The sequence below is a fragment of the Rhinopithecus bieti genome, unplaced genomic scaffold (assembly GCF_001698545.2).
Source record: "Rhinopithecus bieti isolate Rb0 unplaced genomic scaffold, ASM169854v2 scaffold_39586, whole genome shotgun sequence".
Lineage (NCBI taxonomy): Eukaryota > Metazoa > Chordata > Mammalia > Primates > Cercopithecidae > Rhinopithecus > Rhinopithecus bieti.
Genome location: NW_016816842.1, coordinates 1,671,170 through 1,695,475, shown reverse-complemented (window position 1 = coordinate 1,695,475; position 24,306 = coordinate 1,671,170). Strand labels below are relative to the sequence as shown.

At 44.2% G+C, this 24,306-nt stretch overlaps 1 protein-coding gene and 1 long non-coding RNA gene across 13 annotated transcripts in view; both read left to right on the top strand.

Moving 5' to 3' along the window:
• LOC108517417 (uncharacterized) overlaps positions 1-1,523 on the top strand; it is a 35,852-nt gene extending 34,329 nt beyond the window's left edge. The window contains exon 3 of the long non-coding RNA XR_001882092.1: positions 1,282-1,523. This is a non-coding gene — a long non-coding RNA (uncharacterized LOC108517417). The remainder of the gene's footprint in view (positions 1-1,281) is intronic.
• Positions 1,524-7,251: 5,728 nt separating this feature from the next.
• The window catches only part of KALRN (kalirin RhoGEF kinase), a 684,488-nt gene continuing 667,433 nt past the window's right edge, over positions 7,252-24,306 (top strand). For all 12 annotated transcript variants that reach the window (XM_017855309.1, XM_017855307.1, XM_017855308.1 and 9 more), the window contains exon 1: positions 7,252-7,727. In XM_017855309.1, the coding sequence (XP_017710798.1) occupies positions 7,655-7,727 (73 nt within the window). In that variant the 5' untranslated portion in view covers positions 7,252-7,654. The remainder of the gene's footprint in view (positions 7,728-24,306) is intronic.

Genomic DNA, 24,306 nt, shown 5'->3' with positions numbered 1-24,306 from the left:
ACATTATTAAAATTTAAATATTTTATAGACTATGAAAGTCCCCTCAAAATAACTGGTATTTCCTTGTAAGCACGTATAGCTTTATCTCATTTACTTAAAAATTTGCTTTTTAAAACAGTTTTATTGTGGTATAATTGACATTTGACAAATTGCATGTATTTAAAGTGTGCAATTTGATCAGTTTTGACATAAGCATACAGCCGTAAAACCATCACTGCATTCAAGAACATAACCATCACCTCCAAAAGTTACGCTGTTCCCATTTATAACTCCCCTTTCCCTCCCCTCAGCTCCCAGTCCCTGACTCTGGTCATCTCCAGACAATCACCGATCGCTTTCTGTCAGTATGGGTTACTTTGCATTTCCTAGAATTTTATAAAAATTGAATCACCTAGAATATACTCTTTGTTGTCTGACCTCTTTCACTCTCCATAATTAATCTGAGATTCATCCAAGTCCTGCGTAGTATTCCATTGTATAGATATATCATACTTTGTTTATCTGATCGCTTGTTGATGGATTTTTGGATCACTTCCTGGTGTTGGCTAATACAAACGAAGCTGCTATGAACTTTTTTTTTTTTTTGAGACAGAGTCTCACTTTGTCGCCCAGACTGGAGTGCAGTGGCGCGATCTCCGCTTACTGCAAGCACTGCCTCCTGGGTTCACACCATTGTCCTGCCTCAGCCTCCCAAGTAGCTGGGACGACAGGTGTGTATCACCACACCGGGCTAATTTTTGTATTTTTAGTAGGGACAGGGTTTCACCATATTGGCCAGGCTGGTCTCGATCTCCTGACTTCGTGATCCACCCGCTTCTGTCTCCCAAAGTGTTGGGATTACAGGCGTGGACCACCGCGCCCGGCTGCTGTGAACATTTGTGTGCAAATCTTTACATGGATATATGCTTTTATTTTTCTTGGGTAAATACCAAGAGTGGAATGATTGTGTCACATGGTAAGTGTATGTTTACCTAGTTAAGAAACTGCCAAACTGTTTTTTGAAGGAATTGTGCCATTTTACATTCGAAGTGTAAGAGAGTTCCATTTTTGCATCCTCTCCTCATCCTCACCAGCCCTTGATATGTTCGGGCATTTTAATTTTAGACATTCCAATAGATCATGGCATCTCATTGAGCTTTTAGTTTGCATTTTCCTCATGGCTAATGGTATTGAGCATTATCTCAAATGCTTAATGCTGTCTGTATATCTGCTAAAGTGCATGTCTAGTCAAATCTTTTGCCTAATTTTAAAAGTCGGGTTGTTTGTTTTCTTATCATGAAGGTCGGAGAGTTCTTTATATATTCTGGACACAGAGGGATGTCAGTGTGAGACGGACTTGGCCCATCATTGTTGGTCTGGAGATGGAGGAAGCGGGACACAAGCTAAAAAATGCAGGTGTCCTCTAAAAGCTAGAAAAAGTGAAGAAGTAGATGCTCCACTAGATCCTCCAGAAATGACACATCACTGCTAACATCTTGATTTTAGCCCAGTGGGACTCATTTCAGACGTCTGACTTCTGGAACTGTAAGGTAATAAAATTGTGTGGTTTTAAGCTACAAAGTTTGTGGTAAATTTTTATAGCAGTCACAGAAAACTAATACAGATTTTTCAATTGTTCAAGCACCATTTGCAAAGATTACCATTTTATACTGAATTCCCTTTGATTTTTTTTTTTTATTTTGAAAATCAACAGTAGCAATTGATGATATACGTATGGGTCTGTTTCTGGACCCCATTCTATTCCATCACTTTATTTGTCTATCTTTACACCAATACCACATTGTCTGGATTACTATAACCTCATAAATGTCTTGAAACTGGGTAGTGTAAGTCCTCCAACTCTCTTCTTTTTAGTTGTTTTGGCTTTTCTAGGTTCTGTTCATCAAATCAATTTATAAATTTCTACAAAAAAAACCTATTGGGATTTCACTGAATCTACATATTAGTTTGGGAAAAATTAATGTCCTAAGGATTTTGAGTCTTCGCAAAATTCCAATGACACAGTATTTCTCTCCATTTACTTAGATCTTCTTTAATTTCCCCCAGCAATGTATTTTATCTTTGAGTGTATGGGTTTTATATATTTTAAAAATTAGGCTAAGGCTTCAAATTTTGTATTCCCACGCTACCATAGTGATGTTTTAAAATTTCAAGTTCTAAATCTTCATCATTAGGTTATAGAAATGCAATTTAATTTTTATATTGGTCTTATGCCCTGAAATCTGGCTATACTCATTATTAGATCTACTAGTTTTAAAAAACATATTTCGTAGAATTTTCTAAATGGCAATCATATCATCTTTGAATACAGACAGTTTTACCTCTTCCTCTTCAATCTGGGTGCCTTTAATTTCTTTTTCTTATTGCACTGTACATCCAGTACATTGAATAGGGGTAGGAGTAGACATCTTGCCATCCTTTGATCTTAGGGAAAAAGCTTGCTGTTAACTACAGATTTTTGGTAGATGCCCTTTATTAAGAGAGCCCCTTCTATTCCTAGTTTGCTGAGAGTTTTGTTCAGAAATGGATATTGAATTTTGTCAAATTATTTTCCTGCATTTACTTAGATGATTACATGGTATTGCTTTTTTACATTTTAATTTAATTTTATTTTTTGAGACAGGATCTGACTCTCATGCCACCAGGTCTGGCTACTTTTTGTATTTTTTGTAGAGATGGGTTATGCCATGTCTCCCAGGCTGGTCTCAATCTCCTGGGATCAAGTGATTTGCCCACCTTGGTCTCCCAAAGTGCTAGGATTACAGGCATAAGCCACCACGCTCTGACTGGCATTGCTTTTTAAATATGGTATATTGGTTTCCTAGGGCTGCTGTAACAAACTAGTGCAAACTGGGTAGCTTAAAATAATAGAAATTTATTCTGTCAGAGTTCTGGAGAGAAGAAGTCTGAAATCAAGTGTTAGAATGGCCGTGCTCCCTCTGAGACTCCAGGTAGAATCTTTCTTTGCTTCTTCCTAGCTTCTGGTGGTGGCTGTCAGTTCTTGGTATTCTTTGCTGCTGCGTCACTCCAATCTCTGCCTCTGCCATTACATGGCATTTTTCCTTATGTGTCTCTGTCTTCTCTGTCTTCATATGGAGTTTTTTGTTTTTTTTTTCTTCTTCTTATGGGGACACCAGTCATATTGGATTAGGGTCCATCCTAGTGACCACATCCAAACTTGATTATATCTGCAAACACCTTATTTCCAAATAAGGCCACTTTCACAGCTACCAGGGGTTAGGACTTTAACATGCCTTTTTTGGGAAATACAATTCAACCCATAACATGTAAGTTACATTGAATAGTTTTCCAAATGTTAGACCAACCTTGTATATGTGGGATAAACCCACTTGGTCATGACGTATTATCCTTTTTATATATTGTGGATTTTATTTGCTAAAATTTTGTTTAAAATTTTATTCCTAATAAATATTCCTAAGGAAGTAGTCTACATTTTTTTTCTTATGTGGCCTTTGTTTAGTTTTGGCATCAGAATAATGCTGGCCTCATAGAAGTAGTTGGGAAATATTTCCTCCTTTCCACTTTTCTGGAAGAGTTTTTGTGGAATTGATATTATTTCTTCTTTAAATGTTTCATAAATTTACCAAAAAAGCCATATGAATCTTGAGTTGTTTTGTGTGTGGGTGTGTGTGGGGAAAGCTTTTAAGCTACAAATTTAATTTCTTTAGTAGATAAATAGCTATTTAAGTTAGCAATTTCCCCTTGAGTGAACTTTAGTAGTTTGTGTCCATCTTATGAAAGTTGTCAAATTTGTTGGCGTAAAGTTGTTTATAATATTCCCTTATTATTATTTTCACATTTATAGAATTTGTAGTGATGTCACCTCTCTTGTTCCTGCTAGCAGTAACTTGAGATTTTTCTCTTATTTTCTGATCAGTCTGGGTGGAGGTTTTTTTATTTTATTGATCTTCTCAAAGAACCCACTTTAGTTTCATTGATTTTTTTCTTTTGTTTTCCTGCTATTTTATTGCCTTCTGCTCTGATCTTTTTTATTTTTGTTCTTCCACTTTGATTTCACTTGCTCTTACAGTAGAATAGGAGCTTATTGATGGGAGATCTTTATTTTCAAAATAGGTATTTAGCACTATAAATGTCTTTCTGCTTTAGCTGCATCCCACAGATTTAGACTGCCTTAGCTGCATCCCACAGATTTTTATGTAATGTGTTTTCATTTTTATTCACTTTGAGATTCTTTCTAATATCCCCCTTTGAATTCTTTTTTTGGTGGGGGCCGGCAGGGGACAAAATCTCAGTGTGTCGCCCAGGCTAAAGTGCAATGGCACAATCTTGGTTCACTGCAACCTCTACTTCCTGGGTTCAAGTGATTCTCATGCCTCAACCACTAGAGTAGCTGGGATTACAGGCATGCGCTACCATGCCCGACTAATTTTTGTATTTTTAGTAGAGATGGGTTTCGCCATATTGGTCAGTCTGGTCTCAAACTCCTGGCCTCAAGTGATCCCCTGGCCTCAGCATTCCAAAGTGTTGGAATTACAGACATGAGCCATGGTGCCCAGCCCATCCTTTGAATTCTTAGTAGCTCATGTGTTATTTAGAAGTATGTTATTTACTTTCCAAATATTTGGGAGGTTTTTCTGGATTCTTTTTGTTATTGATTTCTAGTTTAATTCTATTGTGGTCAGAGAACATACTCTGCATGATTTTTTTTTTTAAAAAACCAACTTAGGTATAATTTATATACCACTTTGCATGATTTTAATCCTTTTAAATTTATTGAGATTTGTTTTATGGTTTAGCATATGATTTATCTTGATAAATGCTACCTGTGCATTTGAAAAATGTGTATCTGCTATTATAAAGTGGAATATTCTATAAATGTCAATTAGGTTAGGTTGGTTGATAGCATTGTTCAAGTCTTCCATATCTTTACTGATGATCTGTCTCCTTATTCTATTAATTACTGCATTTTACAGATATTAAATTGACTATAATTATAAATTTTTATATTTCTCCTTGCAGTCCTATCAGTTTTGCTTCAGTTACTTTGAAGCTGTCTTATTAGATGCAAACACTCTTAGGATTGTTATGTCTACTTGATGAATTGAAATGTCCCTCTTTATCCCTGGTAATATTCTTTGCTCTGAAGTCTTCTTCGATATTAATATAGCCATGAACATTTAACACTTAAATAGAAATTGCCAAATTTCCTCTCAAAAAGTTTGTCGTTATATAAGGTGTTCCCCCATTCTTGTCTATATCTTGAGATTTTGATATGACCCTTCCTCTAAAAATGTAATGTTTCTTCTGAATTGGGATGAGCTAATGCCTTGCCAGGCCACTGATTCTTTAGCTGCACAATGGTGGCAATTAATTAATAGCAGCTCTGCCATCACATATGTGTGTAAGGTGTAGGGGAGCAGACCAGGGGTTAGGCAGAGGATTAAGGGGAAGAAAGATTTTGAAAAGACAAATGAGAAGTATTTTCATTGTCAGAAAAGGCATAGGCAAAGGGGCATCTTAAGCCAGTTCAAAATACTAGGGCCAGATGAATTAGATCTCAGGGCAGTGAACTTGTGATGTCAGAGTCACTACAGAGGTCTGATAGATGTACTCAAGGTTGGAGACACATCTGATAGGTGTATCCAAAGTTGGAAACAGGTACTTTTTTTTTAATGGGTGAAAAAAAAAATTAGACTATTTGTGTCAGTGAAGAACGTGATGAGTACCGGGAGCCAGAAAGTGTTCACTAAAAACTAATTTAATTCATTTTATCTGCTGCTAGGGTTACCCAGTTGGTGGATCTGCATAGGCCCCAGTTGCCTTGGCCCCCAGAGAGAGGTGGAACCAAATAGGTTACCAGAGACAAACAGATCCAGGAGATTCTGTCTGATGGGTTGCAGTCATCAACTTCAGACAAGTACCTGGTTTTCCTATTAGGCGTGTTTTAACTCATTAGGTCAGGCCGCCACTTATCCATCTGTCTGGATGAGGCAACAGCAAACAGCGCAGACTTTATTAAGTACTCAGGTCTTAAAGACCCTCTGTTTGGTGGGCTCTGCAGTCACTAGAACCACAAACACACTACTGGATAATTATTGTTTAATTATTACTTAAAAACTGATGGGCACAATACAATCACCGTATTAATTACCCCATACAGCATCTGTTTTCTTTTTTGCAGTCATCCCCACTCCTCCCCAGGCCCTCTTCCCACTTTAATTGAAATTCAGCTTGCTGTAACACCTCCTTTCTCCTGGCCAACTGGATCTCTCCATTCACATGAGGGAGAAGAACAAAACCGAGAAGGCCCCAGGGATTAGAGAGTTTTGACAGCTGTCCAAGAGGAGCACGGAGATACGGGCCAAGTACGGAGGCAGGACAGAGACAAACGAGGGACAAGAGAGTGACCGAGGGAGGGAGAGATAGGCAGGGAGACATCACAGGAGCATTAAACTGGACAAAGAGTCACAGAGACAGGCGGAGATGTTTAAAGGGGCGCTGAAAAGGGGAAAAGGACGAGAAAAGACAAAAAGGAGAGAAACTGTGGCGAGCTGGTGAGGAAAATGTGAGAGGCTCAGGAGGGCAGGGAGACAGAAGAGAGTTCATCAGGAAGGAGGGGAAGAAAGGCCGGCCTCTAGGGACAGGTCAGTCCAGCTTGGGGACCGATCTGAAGATCCGGAGAAGGCGGGCGGGCAGCCTGGTGTTCCCCTCATACACCTGGGAGTGGAGTGGGCGGAGGAGGTGGCCGCGGGGCCGGGTGGAGCACCGGCGTCGCGAGCGTAGAAGCTGAGCGCGCAGCGCCCGGGCCGTAGAGCCCCCGGACTAGCCTGGCTTGCGCCCTGCAGCCCCGGGCTCGCCCGGCGGCCCCGCCCCCTCCTCCGCCCGGGCTTTTCCTGCCGAGCTCAGGAAGCCGGCCTAGCACAGCCTCGAACAATAGCTCGGGACTCAGGCTTCGCTCCCTGGGAGGCCGGCGCGGGGAAGCTGGGACAGGGGGCGTCGGCGCCGCCGGGGGCCCGCAGCGAGCCCTCGGCCCGGGCCAGAGCTTCAGTTCAGCTCGGCGCTCCAGGGGTCATTGTTGGCCGGGACTGAGGGAGCGGGAGCCGGGGGAGGAGCTGGGGAGGCGGCGGCGGCGGCGGCGGCGGCGGCGGCGGGAGCCAGAGGGGGAGCCAGAGAGCGAGCGAGCGAGCGAAGGAGGGAGGTAGCGAGTGAGCGAGTGAGCGAGGGAGGGAGGAGGTAGAGAGACAGGGAGGGTGGGAGGGAGGAGGAAAAATAAAGAGGAGAGAGCGGAGCAGGGCTGAACAATAGAGACAGGCAGACGGGCGAGCAGGAGAGCCAGCTGCCGCTGCTGGGGGACAGCGGGCGCCCAGGCAGCCCGCACCTCGGCCTCGGTTCCCGGCCCCAGCCAGACAGCAGGCGGCCAGCGCCCTGGGGAAGGGGTACCATGGGGGAGCTGGCGGCAGGCACCCCTAGCCCGCCGCGCGCCTCCGCCTGAGGGAGGCTCGGCGTTCTCTGCCCCAGCCTCACTGCCCAGCGCCCGCCCTCGAAGCCCCCCGGCCGCCAGCTCTGCGGCCGCGGCCGCTGCGCCCCGCGCCCTCCGCCCATCGGGCGCCTAGCAGCCCTCGGCCCCAGGCTTCTCCGGCCCCCGGCTGCCCTCAGACGCCCTCCCACAGTCATGAACCCCCCTGAGGGAGCAGCAGAGGAAGGAGGAGCAGCCGACTCGGACGTGGACGCCTTTTTCCGGACAGGTAAGCTGGACAGGGCGCGGGGGGCCGGGGCTGAAGGCTGCTGCCTCGGACGCGGCGTCTCGGACAAGTTTGGGGAAGGAGGGCTGTTGCTGCCGTGTGCGTGTTGGGGGGCAGTGGCCCCTCGGCGTCGGGGCGGGAGTTGCCCGAGATTCTGGTTGTTATGGGCAGTGCTGGCTGCGTTTGGGGAGGGCGTGGTGGGCTGGGAACTTCCCGCGCCCCTCCGCCTTCATCCCAAGTTGCGGGAGCTGGTTGGGGAGGCGGGAGGCGGCCCCTCGGGCCGCCTCTCTCCGGAGCGCGAGAAGATGGCCGGTGGTGGCTCACTTTGCAGCGCGTCCGCCCGGCTACCGGCGTCCCGGCCCCTCCCTTGGCTCCCCTCCCCCGTGCCTGTCAGAGGGGGCTCCGGGCGGCAGCCCTGGGCAGGCACCCCTCCTCGCCGTCGGGGGCCGGGGCCCTGATGTGCACAGAGGGCCGGCGGGGACCAGGGGCGCACAGCCCCGCTGCACCCTGACAGGAGCGCGCGCGGACCACATCGGTCTCGCCTGTGCGTGGTGGGGACTGGCCCCTCTGACTTAAGAGGCAGACCCCGGCTGGGAGGCGGTGGCGCCTCGGACACTTCCCCTTGTCCCCTCTTCAGTTCTGGGAACGGGAGGGCTATTCATAAGAAATTACTCATTCCTGGAAGTGTGAGTTGCGTCCCCCTCATACACACCCACCTAAGTCTCGCTTCTGTGAGGTGTACCGATGCCCTGAGATGTCTTTCTAGCTCTCTTGCGTCCCCTGCCATCGTCCCATCAGTCCCGACCATTGCTTCCTTCTGCTCCCTGGCTACACAGTCCCTCCCTGGAACCGGTACTGACCATCCTCTTGTTTTCCACACACCTGTGACCCTGATTCTCTGATGGCCGGGGATCCCCATCTCCCTGACCTGTGGCTTCCACCAGCTTCATGTGTGGTAGCCTCCCCCATCCCCCACAATGTCCTAAAACCATTGTTGTCCTGGAATCTTGTCCCAAAGAGTCCAGGTAAGTTACCGGTCCCCATGCATCTGCTCTCTTTTGAAAACGTCTGGATTAGAGGACATGGAACTGGTGGGGTCACGGGTCAGGTTAGCCTCGGGAGGTCCTCCTGAACATCCATCTGTTTCCTAACCCTGGTTACCTGCCCTGGAGTCATCTTAGGAAGGGGGTGGGGTGCTTTGCGGGGGAAGACTTGTGGCGTTTGGAATTCAAACTGATTGCTCATATGTTCATTCTCTACAGTTGATGTCAGAGGAAGAAGCTGGAGACAGGAGCTGCTGCCAGGGTCTGGGGAAATCAGAGGGATCCCCTTCGTTCTATTCCTTCCTCAGCCGCTAAAGCCTAACCTTTCTTCTCTTCCTCCCTTCCTTCTTCCCTTACTTCCTCTTCCTGAGACAATGGATTGATATTTTTTCTCTCTCTGCTTTCTTCTCTCTCGATACATCAAACAGCCCAGCACCCAAAAACATGGATTCTAAAGACCACGCGGCCACGGGAAACCACCCCACCACGGTTTCGGGGCTAAGTGAATCAGACATCATCATTTTATGCAAGGAGGCAGGGAAGATTGGGAAATCATTGGGGCTAGGAAATTGAGGCAACATCACCAGCTGATTTCAGCTCCCGGGGAGGAGGGACGGGGGGGGAGGCAAAGTTGGCATTATCTGAGCTCGGGGGGAAATCTGGAAGATGATAGCCTTTCCCTTTCTTTCAGGACGACACTTACCTTATTGGTGCCCACTCCTCTTTCCCACCTTTGTAATCACCACACCTGGGCCTGTCCATTTTCTATCCCAGAGCACCTGTAGCAAGAGGCTCATTCCTGGAGGGCTTGTTTCTTCTGAGCAAATCACCAGTGTTAATGGTCGTTAATGGCCCAATAAACAGTTCCCAGATGTGTAACTTTTCCCAGGGCCTTTCAAAACACAATATATGGCACACATTATCGAACCCTGGCTCAAATCACAAAATAAATAGCAGACTTGGGTCAGTCTCCTGTGGGACTCCTATGTTGGGAATATTCTCCCTCCTCCTTGGGCAGCCCAGTGGCTGAACGTGCACTTGGTATCAGAGAAAGGTTAAGTCCTTGGTGCATAAGGCTGGAAATGACTGATGACCTGTAACATGTTGCAAGAGGGGATAGGTCAAGGACTACACCCACCCTGTGTGACCCTCTATGCTTGGCTCACTGACTCTCACCACACTTGTGGTCTCTAGCCTAGGCTCTTGCTGGGGATTCTTCTTTTTTTGTTGTTAATTTTTAGCTTCAGGGGTAGAAGTGCAGGTTATATAGGTAAAGTGTGTCACAGGGGTTTGGTATACAGATTATTTCATTACCTCAGTAATAAGCATAGTACCTGACAAGTATTTTTTCTGATTTTCTCTGTCCGCTCACCCTCCACCCTCAAGTAGTCTCCTGTGTTTGTTATTCCTCTCTTTGTGTCCATGTGTTTTCACTGTTTAGCTCCCACTTATAAGTGAGAACATGCAATATTTGGTTTTCTGTTCCTGTGTTAGTTTGCTTAGGATAATGGCCCCCACCTCATCCATGTTGCTGCAAAGGGCATGATCTTATTCTTTTTTGTGGCTGCATAGTATTCCATGGTGTACATGTACCACATTTTGTTTATCTAGTCTGCCGTTTATGGGCATTTAGGTTGATTCCGTGTCTTTGCTATTGTGAACAGTGCTGCAATAAACATATGCGTTGGTGGAGAGTCTTAAGCTTAGAAAAGCCGTGTTTCTAAACCTTCTCCCTTCTGATTCCCCATCTCTATGGAATATAGCACTGTACCTGATAGGCTGGATAGATTATAAATGTATTCAATTGAACATCTGAGAAACCTTCAAACAAATTTTCAAAGTCCCTAGCACCAGGGTTACCCCTTTCTTTCTGATGGAAAATTTTGTATGCACAAGGACCGAACTGGAAATTGCTTTGTCAAAATTCTGGCGTACTGTGCTTCTAATTAGGCGTATTTCAACTTATTCTGTCATTTTGGTTCCTTACTTGTCCTCTCCTGATTATTTTGGTATTTCAATCCCTTGACCAATTGGTTAAGCTAGATTCCCTAAATCTCACTTCCCTGTGTGCACATGGACACAGACACCCCACCCTACCCAGCCTACGATTCTAGATTGGTAGACTCCAGATTGTCTTCCTGGGAATTCTCTGTGCCAAGCCTGAGAAAGTGCGTTACAATAATTTTATTGATCATACTTAGGAGGCAGAGGAAGGGAGATATGGGAACTGATAACTGGGACCAGAAACCAATTGACCAGCCAATCAAAAATAACTATTCATTTCTCACTAGAGCCTTCTGCTGTCCAGGGTGCTGTGGAACACAAAAGAAATATTTGAAGTGGTCTGTGTTATCAAATTTTGAAGAAGAATGACAATTACTGTTCAATTAAAGATTAATTGCTAAGCATTGTGGTGCTACAAGTTAAAAAGTTGGCAGAAATACAGGGGAGGTGGAACCTAGGGTGGTCCTTGAAGGGTGAATGGAGAATGGGCAGTGGCACATGGGAGTTTGGGCATTGAAGAGCCTGGGCTGACACAGAGGAAGATGTAGGTTAGTGAGGAGTGGGAAACAGGATTGGAGAAGTGGGCAGGGTCAAATAGGGAGAGTCTTGAAAGCACAAGAGTGGAGATTGGATTTGATTCAGAGGCAGTCCCTACTGAATTATGGATTCTTGAGCAATGACACATCATGAAGAAAGTGTTTGGAAAGGTTAATCTGGGGTAATATGATTGAATAAGTGGACAAAAGAAGGGTAGAATCTAGGGAGATGCAAAAGTGATCCGGAGCTGAGGGGGAGGAGCCTTGGTCTGGGTTGGTGGCAGAAAGGATGGGGAGTCAGGGATGACCTCGAGACACATTTTTAGAGGTATGAATGTGGGGACTTGTTGATAATCTGATGAGGGAGAGGAAAATGAAACCCATGAGGAAACTGAAGTATGTGGGTTGAGGAGCCCAGAGGACTGACAGTGTCTGACTGATGGACAGGTGTGGGCTGGTTGAAGACAGGAACTGGTTTTGCAGGGCAGATAATAATGTTAGCTTTGGACATGAAGCATGGAGGGCGACTCAGGGAAATCCAGGTGGAGTTGTTTTGTCAGCAGTTGGAAATGTGAGACCCAAGGCAGGAGCATGGGCTAGAGGCTAGGGCTGTTGATGTTGATTTGGAAGGTTGGATGCGGCTGAAGCTTTGTGAATGCATCTGCTCTCAGAGGGAAGGAGTAGAGGAAGAAAGGGAAGGGCGAAAGTTAGATTTTGGGGTAGAAATTCTTATTGCAGAAGTGGCAGCAGAGGAGACTTGATCCTGGAGACCCCAGGGAGTCAGTGTGGGCTCTGATGTGATGACAGGCTGCAGACAGGTTGAGCAGGAGGAGTGCTGGGGCATGATGAAAGAAAGAAAGACCCTGCACGCTCCAGGAGCACACAATTAGAAGAGGTGTTCAGAGGAGGGATTTGGGGTGGTGAGTGGGAATCAGCTACTTGGAGAGTTGATCAGTGAAAGGAAAAAGAGGTGTGTGCTTAGCCAGAAGGGACATTAGTATCTAGAAAAGGAATTTTTGTTTTTTGTTCGAGTCACAGCAGGTTTGGAGGTGGCAGGGAGAAAATGTGTGGAGATGAAAAACTGAGGAGGCTAGAACAAGTGTAGAGTTTGATACCTGAAGAAATGAGATAAGAATCGGTTTCCTAACAAAAGTAAGAGCTTAGCTTTGGTGACCAGCAGAAAAACCTTTTTCTTTAAGGTGCAAAGGAAAAAAAGTAAGAAGATAAATGAAAAGCGAGTGATGTGGAGATATTTTCTACCTCTGTCCTTCTGTTGAGCATTGGTTCTGTGACTCTAGACATTTTCAGTTGAAGTGTTTGTGGTTACTTGGGCTTCGGCCAATCTCAAACTCAACTCTGTCTTTCCAGCTTTCCAAACTAGCTTTTCCTCTTGACTTTCTTAATTCTATAAGTGACATCTTCACTCTTCCAGTCATGATATTTAAAACCTTGGTATTGCCTGTGAGGAATCTCTCTCCTCCAACAAACCCTGTTGGATTATCTTTCATAGTTAGCCCTTGTTGTTCATCCAGAGGGCATGGCCCCAGGCCAGGCCCCATATGCCCCCCAATGGACTCCTTTCCTGGCCCTCATTCTCATCCCTTAGAAGCTGTTCCCTTAGCCCCACTCTAAGTTGGACCTGCAGACACTTTACACTTCCTAAAGCACTACTTTCATCACACCACTGCTTGCCACTTGGACCTTCATTGACCCCCTAGTGCCTTCAGGGTCAAGTGTCGACCTCACAGCTCAGCTCTAGCCAGGGTGCTCTCCACACACTGCCCAAGGGCGCCTGCATTCACAATCTCCTTGGATCAACCACCCCCGCATCCTCCAAATCCAACACAGTCTTTAAGACTTGAGCCCTACCTTCTTCTGGGAGCTTTCACAGCTCACGATGACAGCCCTTTGAATTACTCACTGTCTGCACTCATTTTCTCACTTCATCAGTATTATATTGTTATTTAGCCTTTTCATACATGAAGACTTGTCTCCCCTATTGAAGTTATTTGTTCTTTGGAGATAAGAAAAAGGATCTTTTTAAAACCTTGTGATTAATCAAAAAATGCCTCCTCACAATATAAAGCAAACTTGGCAAAATATAAGCAGCTATTGAATCTAAGTGATGGTTTGTTTGTATTCACTGTATGATTCCTTAAACTTTTTTCTTAAATAAGAATCCTATCACATCTAGATAGGGAAACTTAAACTGTTGTCATGTCCAGNTTTTTTTTTTTTTGAGACGGAGTCTCGCTCTGTGGCCCAGGCTGGAGTGCAGTGGCTGGATCTCAGCCCACTGCAAGCTCCGCCTCCCGGGTTTACGCCATTCTCCTGCCTCAGCCTCCCGAGTAGCTGGGACTACAGGCGCCCGCCACGTCGCCTGGCTCGTTTTTATGTATTTTTTTAGTAGAGACGGGGTTTCACCGTGTTAGCCAGGATGGTCTTGATCTCCTGACCTCGTGATCCGCCCGTCTCGGCCTCCCAAAGTGCTGGGATTACAGGCTTGAGCCAGCGCACCCGGCTTGTACGCAGTTCTTTGAGTAAATATCACCGCCCAGTCTGTAGATTGCCAGGTACCTAAAAAAAGGAGGAGTCTCTTTCTTCCTGAGCTTTCTTTTGCAGCAAAGGAAAAACATCTTTTTTTTTTTTTAAGTTATGCTTGATGCTCCAGAGTGTAAACACGATGCTTAATTTAATGCTTATTGTCCCTTCTTGATCTCCTCCACTTTCACCCATTATGAACTGGGCTTTTGGTTACCCCATTTTTCAGGAGCCTTTGGGGGAGTATTGGGAAGACTTTGTGGTTCTGGAGAGGGAATGTTGTTAATATTTCTAATGCTATATTTTGTATAGGCTATTTCTACTATTAATATATTTTAGAACATATCAGTGACATCCAGGTCCACCTCTATAAGATTTGGCAAGCTTTGCTTCATCCTTGTGCCACAAATCACCAATAACTTTATTACTGGTACATTCTCTCCCGTCGTATTTGATAATCCCTTGAGGGATGAAAGGCGGTTTTAGAATAAACTGAAGCTACAGAAATAAATTAGCTGATAAGTAAGAAAATCTTCCTGACTATAAATAAAATCAGTAAAACACTATAACGGGTGAACTAGAGGTTCTTCTTAGATGTTGGAATTGAACACTTTTTACTTTCCAAAGTTTTCTCTAGTTCTGGTATTTGATAGTTTACTGCTGGATTGGAGGTGGGCAGTATGGTATAGCCCAGTGGTTCTCAACAAGGGTAATTCTCCCCTTCCCACCCCCCATCACAGAACATTTAGCAATGCCTGGAGACATTTTTTTGTGTGTGTGTCATAACCTGGGGAAGGTTTGCTACTGGCATCTAGTGGGTAAAGGTCAAGGGTGCTGCTAAGCATCTTACAATGCACAGGACAACAAATAATTATCCAGTGCCAAAATGTCAGTAATGCTGAGATGGAGAAACCCTGGAATAGCCAGAGGATGATAGGCTTTGGATGGAATAGGTTCAGCACTAACTAGGGGTAGGATCTTGCATTAATTATTTAGTATCTCTCATCCTCATCTTCTGCAAAATGGGACTGATAAAGCTTGTTTCACAGGTTGAGAGGATTAACTAGGAAAAAAAAAACATGTATGGAGCATCTAGCGGTCTCTGACACAGTAGAAGCACAAGAAATCCTAGTTATCCCTGTTGTTTCTGCTGTTTTAATTATTGAATGTGATGAACAGAGGCTGAAGGTCTCTTGAAGGCGTGCTGGGCAGGGCTTTTGACATGGGATGTGAGAGGGTGCCAGAGAGGCAACATGATGCAGTGCAGGGAGCCTGTGTGTGGCGTCAGAAGGCTAGGTTTTGGGCCTCGGCTCTCATTCATTCATTCATTAAATCATTTGTTTGAAAAATATTTATCAAGTGTTTACTATAGTCATGTACCACGCATGCTATGGGAGTATATAAAGCCATTAAAAACAGAACGTGGGACAGGAATGGAAATGGATATAAATATACACCCTCTGGGAGCACTTGGATATAAGGGGTTAAAAGGGGAGCAAAAAGTCTATGAAGGAGGCTGAGAAGGCCAGACAATAGAGCAGGAGGTAAACACTCCATTTTGCTCTCTACTTACATGAATAACTTGGGCAAATGACTTTAACATCTGTGTAAGATGAGGATAATAGCTCCCCTGCCCCGACCCTTCCCTTACAGAGCTCCTGAGAGACTCAAATAAGATACTGTATCTGAAAAGTCTTTATGAGTTGTACAGTGCTATCCAAAAATACATAGATCTTTCCAAATTGAACATTCTGTTACTCTAGGTGCCTCTTCTGACAAGTATTGTCTTATTTAATCTGACTTCCATGGGACCTTTCCAGTCCAGGAAGAGATGCAGTTATTCTCATTGTGGTTTCCCAAGAGGACTGGATGGGTCACCCTTTTACAGCAGGTCAGGGGACCCCTGTTTTCTCCTCCTCTGCATAAGTATAAGAATGCCAGTGCCCCAGTCCCTGTCCGGGTCGTGGGGCATGTGGCTCGATCCATCTGGAGAAGGTTCTTGCTTCTTACTTCTGCTGAGCCTCAGGTGTGCACAGAGAATCAGGCCCTTCCTTCCTTTTCTCTGTCTGCGTGCAGTTCAGACTCCTCCTGCCACTCCTTTGTGCATGAATGATTGGCAGCAAAAATAACTAGGAAATGACTGACAGCCACAGAGCTGTTGGATCAATAGAGCTGCTTGAAATTGTGTCTGCCTAGGAGAAAGGGAACAGAAAGAATCAAATGGGTGGACAGAGGAATTAATTCAGGGAGGTAAAGAAGAAACTGTAAAATTAGCTTTCTCTCCTCCCCATCTGCCCCATCACATTATTAGAAGGGAGCTGGACACTAGCTAGGGAACATGGATGCAACAGATAAACAAGTATAAGTGAAAAGTGGCAGACACTCTGTACACTTAAGGGAGTGGCTACTTCTCCTTGATCTGAGACATATGATTGGTATGGTTTGGACAGGGAAGACAGAAAGTGTTGTGATCCCAGGTTAAAACAGCATTGAAAGGAGGTGTGAATATTCATAGCATATTTAGGGGCAGTAAATGGTCCAGTTTATGTGACTCAGAGGAGGCTGGTGGAGGATCAATGGGAGATGAGACTCAGGAGGTGGCAACCAGGTTGATTAGTTGATTGCTTTATCAAACATTTACTAGGCTCCTAGATCATGAAGGCGTTGAATGGAAGGCCAATGAATTTGGTCTTTCAGCAGTTGGCTCTGGGAAGCCACTAAAAATGACATGATAAGAAAGATAAATCTGGCAGCCCTGTGGAGGGCCTATTGGAGTAGGGAAGGGACTGTTGGTTGGGGATGGGTTAGGAGATCACTACGATAGAGTAGGAGGGTCTGAACTTGAGAAGCAGCAGCAGAAATGGAGAGGAGGGGATGGATATGAGTTACTTCGGGAAGTAGAGTCTATAGGACCTGGCATCTTGGATGTTGATGTGTCAAGAAAGAGATAGAAACCCAAGATTACTCCAAAGTTTACAGTTTGAGTGACTGGGAGAACAGAGGTACCCTTAATGAAAGTCAGGAGCTGGGAAGAGGAGGAGCAGCTGTGGGGAGGCAGGGGAAGAGGGGAGATTTGGAGAATTTGCTTTGGGACATGTTGCATTTCAGGTGTCAGTGAAATAGCTAAGGGAGGTGTGGATTCAGTAGGCGGATAATGAAGGGAGTCTGGAGCTTTGGAGGGAGGCCAGATCTGGAAATATAGATTTGGGAGCTATCTAAAAGAAGTTGTGGCTGGAGCTATCAAAATGGATGATATAATAAATGAAAAGCATACACAGAATTAAGGGCAGAGTGCCAAAGACAGAATTGTAGATACAGGGGTATCTACGTTGGGCTGTGGGAGAACAGATGCAGAAGGGCTGGAGGAGAACCAGGAGAGAGCAATACTTAGGAAAAGCAGGTGATCAACAGGGTTTAATGCTGCAGGGAAGTTGAGGGAGATGGGAACGGAGCAAATACCATTGGTTCTGGAGACTAGGAGATCATTGGTGATCTTTGAAATAGCAGTTTCAATTGTGTATGGGAGGTGGAATCCAAATTCCAAGGGGAATGAGGAGTGAGCGCATGGGGAGGAAGTGGTGGGAGTGCATATAGATGGCTCTTTGGAAAGGTTTGACTGTGAAGGGAAGATTAAAAATAGCAAGGTACTTGGAGATGGGGAGCAGAGTTGAGGGGAGGTTTTTTTTAGGAGAGAAGATCTGCGAATACCTAGGGATGGGGAAGAGGGAGAAGGCAGGCATGAGGAAGATACTTAATATTTAGAAAAGACAGAAGTAATTGATAGAGGAAGGTCCTGGATGAGCCTGGAGGGGTGGATCTCAAGGTCAGCTTTGGGCCAGAGGAGGATGCTTCTTTCTTGGACACTGGAGGGAAGGCAGACCTCAGTGAAGTAGCTGGCTGGCAAGGACCGGTGGGCACAATGTTCCAGATTGACAGCTCCAGGAGAGAGAGCATCATCTGGCTGGAAGACTCAGAGACTAGTGGCACCATGCTTAGGGAGGGTAGCGCAAGCTGAGGCAGCTGTGAAATGGGTGGGCTGAGCTGTTGTGGCCCTAGAAGGCTCTTGGGCAAAGAAGCTAAGAAGCAAGGCTGGGAGATCTAAAGTTAGCAATCCATTTAAAAGTGCTGGTGGCTTTCTTTTGCAAGCTTAGGTGGGACTGCTCTAGGCTGTAGTGGGGTCTGCAGAATCGCCTCCTACAGAGTATGAGTCAGAAAGGCAAGTGGGGAAGAAGTAAGTGAGGAGAGAAGAGAGGGAAGGAAACTCAGGCAAGATGGTATCTGGGCAGCCTACTTAGGAGGGGTCAGTGTCTGGCCATCAAGGTGCCGTATCAGTGATGGGATTTGCTCATGAATTTCCAGTTTCCATAATGTCTCTTGAAGTCCTAGAAGAAAGTGGAAGCAGGCTAGGGCTCATGAAAGAGCCCCTTGCTCATTCTTCTCCATGAAGTAAAATCCTTCATACAAGAGAATATGCCATACTCCTTTTCTTGGCCCCAAACACTCCTTCTACCCCTTGTTTCAGGGGCCGACCCAAGAGGAAAAGCCCCATTTAATCAAAGACCCTCCCGAGGGCTGGCGAGTAGGAATCTGGGTGTTGCTGCCACCAAAGGATGGATTGTGGGGAACCAGGCTTATCTTGCCTAGAACACAAGGAGGTGGGAGTTTCCTTAAGTATAGACCAGTTCCAGAATCACAGAATCTTGGAACAGAAACTTACTAGCTTTGTGACTTTGTGCAAGTTATAATTACTCCAAGCTTTAGTTTATAAATCTGTAAAATAGGTAAAAAAATTCTTGCCTTTCAGTGGGCACCTGTAATCCCAGCAACTTGGGAGGCTGAGGTAGGAGAATCACTTGAACCCAGGAGGCAGAGGTTGCAATGAGCCAAGATCACGCCACTGCATTCCAGGCTGGGCAACAGAGCAAGACTCTGTCTCAAAAAAAAGAAAAGAAGAAAAATAATTGCTCATGTTAGTAGATATATTGTGATAGTTATATTCATATTGTGAATAGTAATGTAAATAGGATTATATTACTAGTAATATGGTACTATATATTACTAGTATCACATATTACATGTATAACATATTATGATTATGTTACTAGTTAGATGAATCCCTTTATTTTCAAAATCATGAAAACTGATTCCTTCCTTCCTTCCTTCCTTCCTTCCTTCCTTCCTTCTCTTCCTTCTCTTCCTTCTCTTCCTTCTCTTCATTTTCTTCCTTCTCTTCCTTCATTTGATAACAGTATGGAGATAGTGTTATGATTTTTAAACTTGCAGTTACAATTATTCCAAGGCTTGACAGGCAGGGACTAGGGATGAGGCTAAAATCTCCATCTTTTATACTCTTACCCAGTCCAGGGACAATGGGCATCTATGGGGTGGGGGCACAATATTGAGTTGGCAGCTGGACAGTGGGCCTAGAAGGGGACCTGGGAGACTGGCAGATGGTTAATTGGATGTGACAAAAGAGGGCTAGGAGGAGGGGTCTGGGCTCCTGGGGGATTCCTGTCTCTGACTACTTACTGTCCTGCAACGAAGTGGTGGGGAAAGGGAGGAGTGGCTCCAGGAACAGTTGGGGAAAAGATTGGCAGGACTCCATGTCAGGGTGTGGCAGTGGAAGGACAGAACACCGTAGGGAGTACTGTCACAGCTTTAAGTCAGAGGGACGGTGCAAGATTTTAAGCCTCTTCTGTGTACACCAGTGCTTTGGCACATAACATGCTCAGATACTTGGATGTAAAGAGATGCTTAACCAAAGATTGTAACAGTACAATTTTCTAGTCATTCTTCGTGATCCCAACCACTGAGTTTTGACAGCTAAGTATCATTCCTTTTGATGGGAATTGGAGAAAGAACTAATCAATTTTAGCAGAGTACTGGATTTCAGTGAGCAGATCTCTTCATTTATTTTTATACTCATTTATTGAAGTGTCAAACACCAGCTGTGCACCTACTAAGTGCCAGGCACTGAAGGTACACAGACAAGTTATAAATAGTCTTTCCCAAAAGGAGGTTAACAGCCTAATTGTTGGGGAGGGGTGCCTGATACATAAACAGATGATTGCAGTGTAGTATGATAAGTGCAGTAAAGACGAATGCACACTAATGTATAGAGGAAGGATCAACAACCTGACCTAGATGGGCGTGGGGAAGATTCATTGAAGAGGGAGTGCTTGGGCTGAAATGGATGAAAAGGTAGTAAAAACAAGAATAATGAGCATAGACCACTATTCAAGAAACTTGGTAATAAAAGTAAGGAGACAAATAAGATGGTAATCAAGAGGACATTTTGGGGGTACTGATATTGTTCTGCTTCTAGACCACAGGTGTGTTTCTTTTGTGAAATCTTTTTTTTTTTTTTTGAGACGGGGTCTCCCTCTGTCACCCAGGCTGGAGGGGGGTGGCCAGATCTCAGCTCACTGCAAACTCTGCCTCCTGGGTTTACACCATTCTCCTGCCTCAGCCTCCCGAGTAGCTGGGACTACAAGCGCCCGCCACCTCGCCTGGCTAGTTTTTTGTATTTTTTAGTAGAGACGGGGTTTCACCGTGTTAGCCAGGATGGTCTCGATCTCCTGACCTCGTGATCCGCCCATCTCGGCCTCCCAAAGTGCTGGGATCTTTTATGAAATCTTAATGATCTGTAAACTTATATGTGCAGCCTTATGCATGTATATTATTATTCATTCAAAAATTTTAAAAGGTTATCAGGTCCAGTGAAGTTATTTTTTTCTTTCAGATCAAGGAAAAGCTTTGAATGTTTGAAAAAGTCATAGGAAGAGACAATGGTAGAGACTCAAAGTGTTAGAAGGTGGTATATGCGTTAGCAGAGGGTACCACGGTGGGTACCAGCGTCCCCCAAAATTAGAAAAGAATGAGATTTGTGGGCAAAGAGGTTATCTCTGGAATAGATGGTCACCTTATCTTTTGTGGCTGTGTGGAAAGACCAGGTGTTTTTCAGGTCAGATGCTAGAGCTCTTATTAAGCTAACCTCAGTCATCTTAGTGAATGGGAGCCAAGGTCATCTGCAAGCACTGGGAGATGCTGCGAGCCTGGGAAGAGAGGAGATGGATTGGATCCATTTTCTGGAGAATGAGTGGGAATTGCATAAAAGAATGATCTGTTCAGTTGATTTCAGAATGGGCTGAGTATGCCTGGTTCTGACTCTTACTCAGCCCTGGAGACTCTGGAGCGGGGATAAAACAGTGTTTTGGCTGGTGATTTGGACGAGATGTCTGGGGTGAGGATGAGGTGTGCACTTCACTTGTTTGAATACTCTTCTCTTCCCCAAACCTTATGGAACATTGATGGCATTAAGGCCTTTTGAAGGCCCTACTTTGGAAAATGTTTATGTCTGATTTCTCCAAGTAGGTTGTACACACCCTTGGCTTTGGACTTGTCTGTATTCTTGTCAATGCCCAGGTTAGTGCCTTGCAAATACTACTTGCTCTGTTAGTATTTGTTGGCCCAATTTTTTTTTTTTTCAAAAAAACTACTTATTGGTGTCTAGGCTATTTGGGAGTTTTATAATGAAACACTGTGCTAAGGAAATGTGTCTTCTTTTTTGTTTCTTTTTGTTTTGTTTTGTGGACAGGCAATTCTGCTTTAAACAAAAGACCTATGAAGTCAACATTGTGAAATGCAGCTGTTGTGTGGATTAATTAGAGGGGACTCCTTTTATCACTTGCTTATAAATATTCACATATTTCACAGGCGCTGGAAAAATATTCACTCTTCTTTTAGAAAGACCCAAGTAGGAAAGTTCAAACATGCAAATGGACCAACTAATCAATATTTAGTGAGTGTCTGCCATGTGCCTAGTATTATGCCAGATACTAAGAGGGCTAATGAAAATGGCTATCACATGATCTTTGTCCCTGAAAAGTTTATAGTCTTGTTGAATTAGGAAAATAATGGCTAATTGGAGAAAAATCAGAAAGGGAGTTTTAGTCATTCATTGACTCATTTAATATGTATTTATCGTCTATAAGCTAAGAGATAATTTAAATAAGTGGTAAAATAAGGTTTTATTTAGAGAGACTCAATTTTAGGTATACCTTGATAGAACACTTTTATGTTGAAGTTTTAAAATATAAAACATTATTTTAATGCTGGCTAACTGTAGGCCATTTGAAAAATGTGATGAGGTATAAAGGATAGAAAAGCCACTGTAATTCTTCTATCACCCAGAGAGAACCTGTTTGCTGATATGAGGTATTTCCTTCTAGTCCTTTTCCTGTGTGAATTCTCTCCCTTGATCTATGGTTTGTTTTCGATTTTGAATTAAGATGAAAACAAATGAAGGGGTAGAATTTTCCAAAATGAGGTCATTTTTTCCAACTAACTTAAAGGTATGATACATTCCTATACATATGTCTGAAGGAAGACATTTATAAGCCAATTGACCTTTATATGGGGGAAATACGGAAGACAGAGGATCCATTCATTGTTTGGAGAGGTAAAGATATTGACACTGTTTTAAAAAATATTTACACAGAAGTACAAGATATATGGTCAGAGTGAATACTCTTTCTCCTTCTTCCTCCCTTATGTTTAGATAAATTCAACAGATACACGCATGTACCTGTTGCATATACATCTTTATACAAATTAATAGCTTTTTTCATTTAACAAAAAGAGGATCATGCTATACCTGTTATTCTGCAACTTATTTTTATCATTTTGTAATCATGGACTTTTTTTATGTTAATACCTATAGTTTTACCTCATTTTTTTGTTCTTTTTGTCTTTTTGAGACAGAGTCTCGCTCTGTTCCCCAGACTGGAGTGCAGTGGCGCGATCTCGGCTCACTGCAAGCTCCATCTCCTGGGTCCATGCCATTCTCCTGCCTCAGCCTCCCAAGTAACTGGGACTACAGGCGCCTGCCACCATGCCCAGCTAATTTTTTTTTTTTTTTGTATATTTAGTAGAGATGAGGTTTCACCATGTTAGCCAGGATGGTCTTGATCTCCTGACCTCATGATCCGCCTGCCTCAGCCTCCCAAAGTGCTGGGATTACAGGTGTGAGCCACTGCGACCGGCTACCTCATTTGTTTTAACAGTGTGTTACATTCTATTGTGAGGATGTGTTACTTTATTAAACCATTCTCCTAATGATAGACATTTATAACCCAGATTTTCTGTAGACCGGTGTTTGTTCTGGGACATTATTTGGTCCAAAGAGTAGCAAGAAAGGCCATTCATTTTTTTGATCTTGTTCAAAGGTGACTGTAGGACAACTGTAGGTTTGTGCTGTTTTCTCTGCCTTTATCCTCAGGAGAGAGGAAGAACAACCAGTCCCTGTTCTCTGAAGGATAACTTTTTGTGTAATGTTTAAGGACACTTTTGTTAGTGACATTTAAATAAATGGTAGAGGCCATTCTTGACCTCCTTTTCAGTGTGCCTTAGGAGCCAGATTTGCAGTCTCAATTAGCCAAAAAAGCCGCATCTGTTCTTGAACTTGAATGTAAGTTAATTCCAATACCACAGTTAGCTATGGCAGCACTTTAGATTGTGTATGCAAAAGCCATAGCCTGTTCTTGGCTAGGAGACTCCAAGGATGTCATTCGGGAGACCTTGGTTTCTAATTCTGCCCACCACTAAATAGTTCTGTACCTTGGCCAAACCCGGTAATATGCCTGTTTTTACAGATGGGATCTCTCTTTCCTCATTCGAAGAAAGAGGTAAACATACTTGCCCTGCCATACCTCATAGGAATAGTATGAGATAAAGTGAGATGATAGAAAGAAAATGCTTTGGAAAAACAAAATGCTGACTAACTGAAAAGGGATTTTGTCAGCTGCTTCTCTGGGGTCTCCTTCGGTTTTGAGTGTGGTTGAAAGCTGAGCTGGGCGACTCAGATGGGAGTGACAGCCTGTACTGCACTTGAGGACTGTACATTTTTTCATGTCTGGTAGGAAATTGGCAGCACTAGAAATGGAGTGAAACTTTTCATGACATGTTCCATTTGCTTTTGGAAAAGAGACGTGTGTATGAGAGAGGAAGAGTAGCTCATCTAACTGCCAGAATAGCTGAGGTTTTCTTTCTGGTGGGTAACAGTGTAGTTCAGTTGCACGCTTACTTCTTATTACCCAGATGTGCAAAGAAACTGTAGCTTTTCAAATTTTCTAAAGTGGAGCCGGTCTTTCTAATAAGCCCCCACCCCCGTTTTGCTAGTTTATAATATATTATTCTTTTTTCTGGATTAATCTCTTTTGGATGACTGTTTCTTTTAGGTAAATTGCTCAGTTGCTCAGATTTTTCTCATGTTCCTCCACTTCTCTTCAGAGTGGGGTCTGAGTACATAGAGGTGTTTACATGAACTTAGGTGGCAGTGATGGGAGCAAAGGAAGAAGGGTGCTTGGAGCCAAGGCAACATAGCTAGATCCCACTGGTCTTTGCTTTATGGAGGTAGGGCTGGTCTGATGACCTCTCTTGTTTTTTTGAGTATTGTGC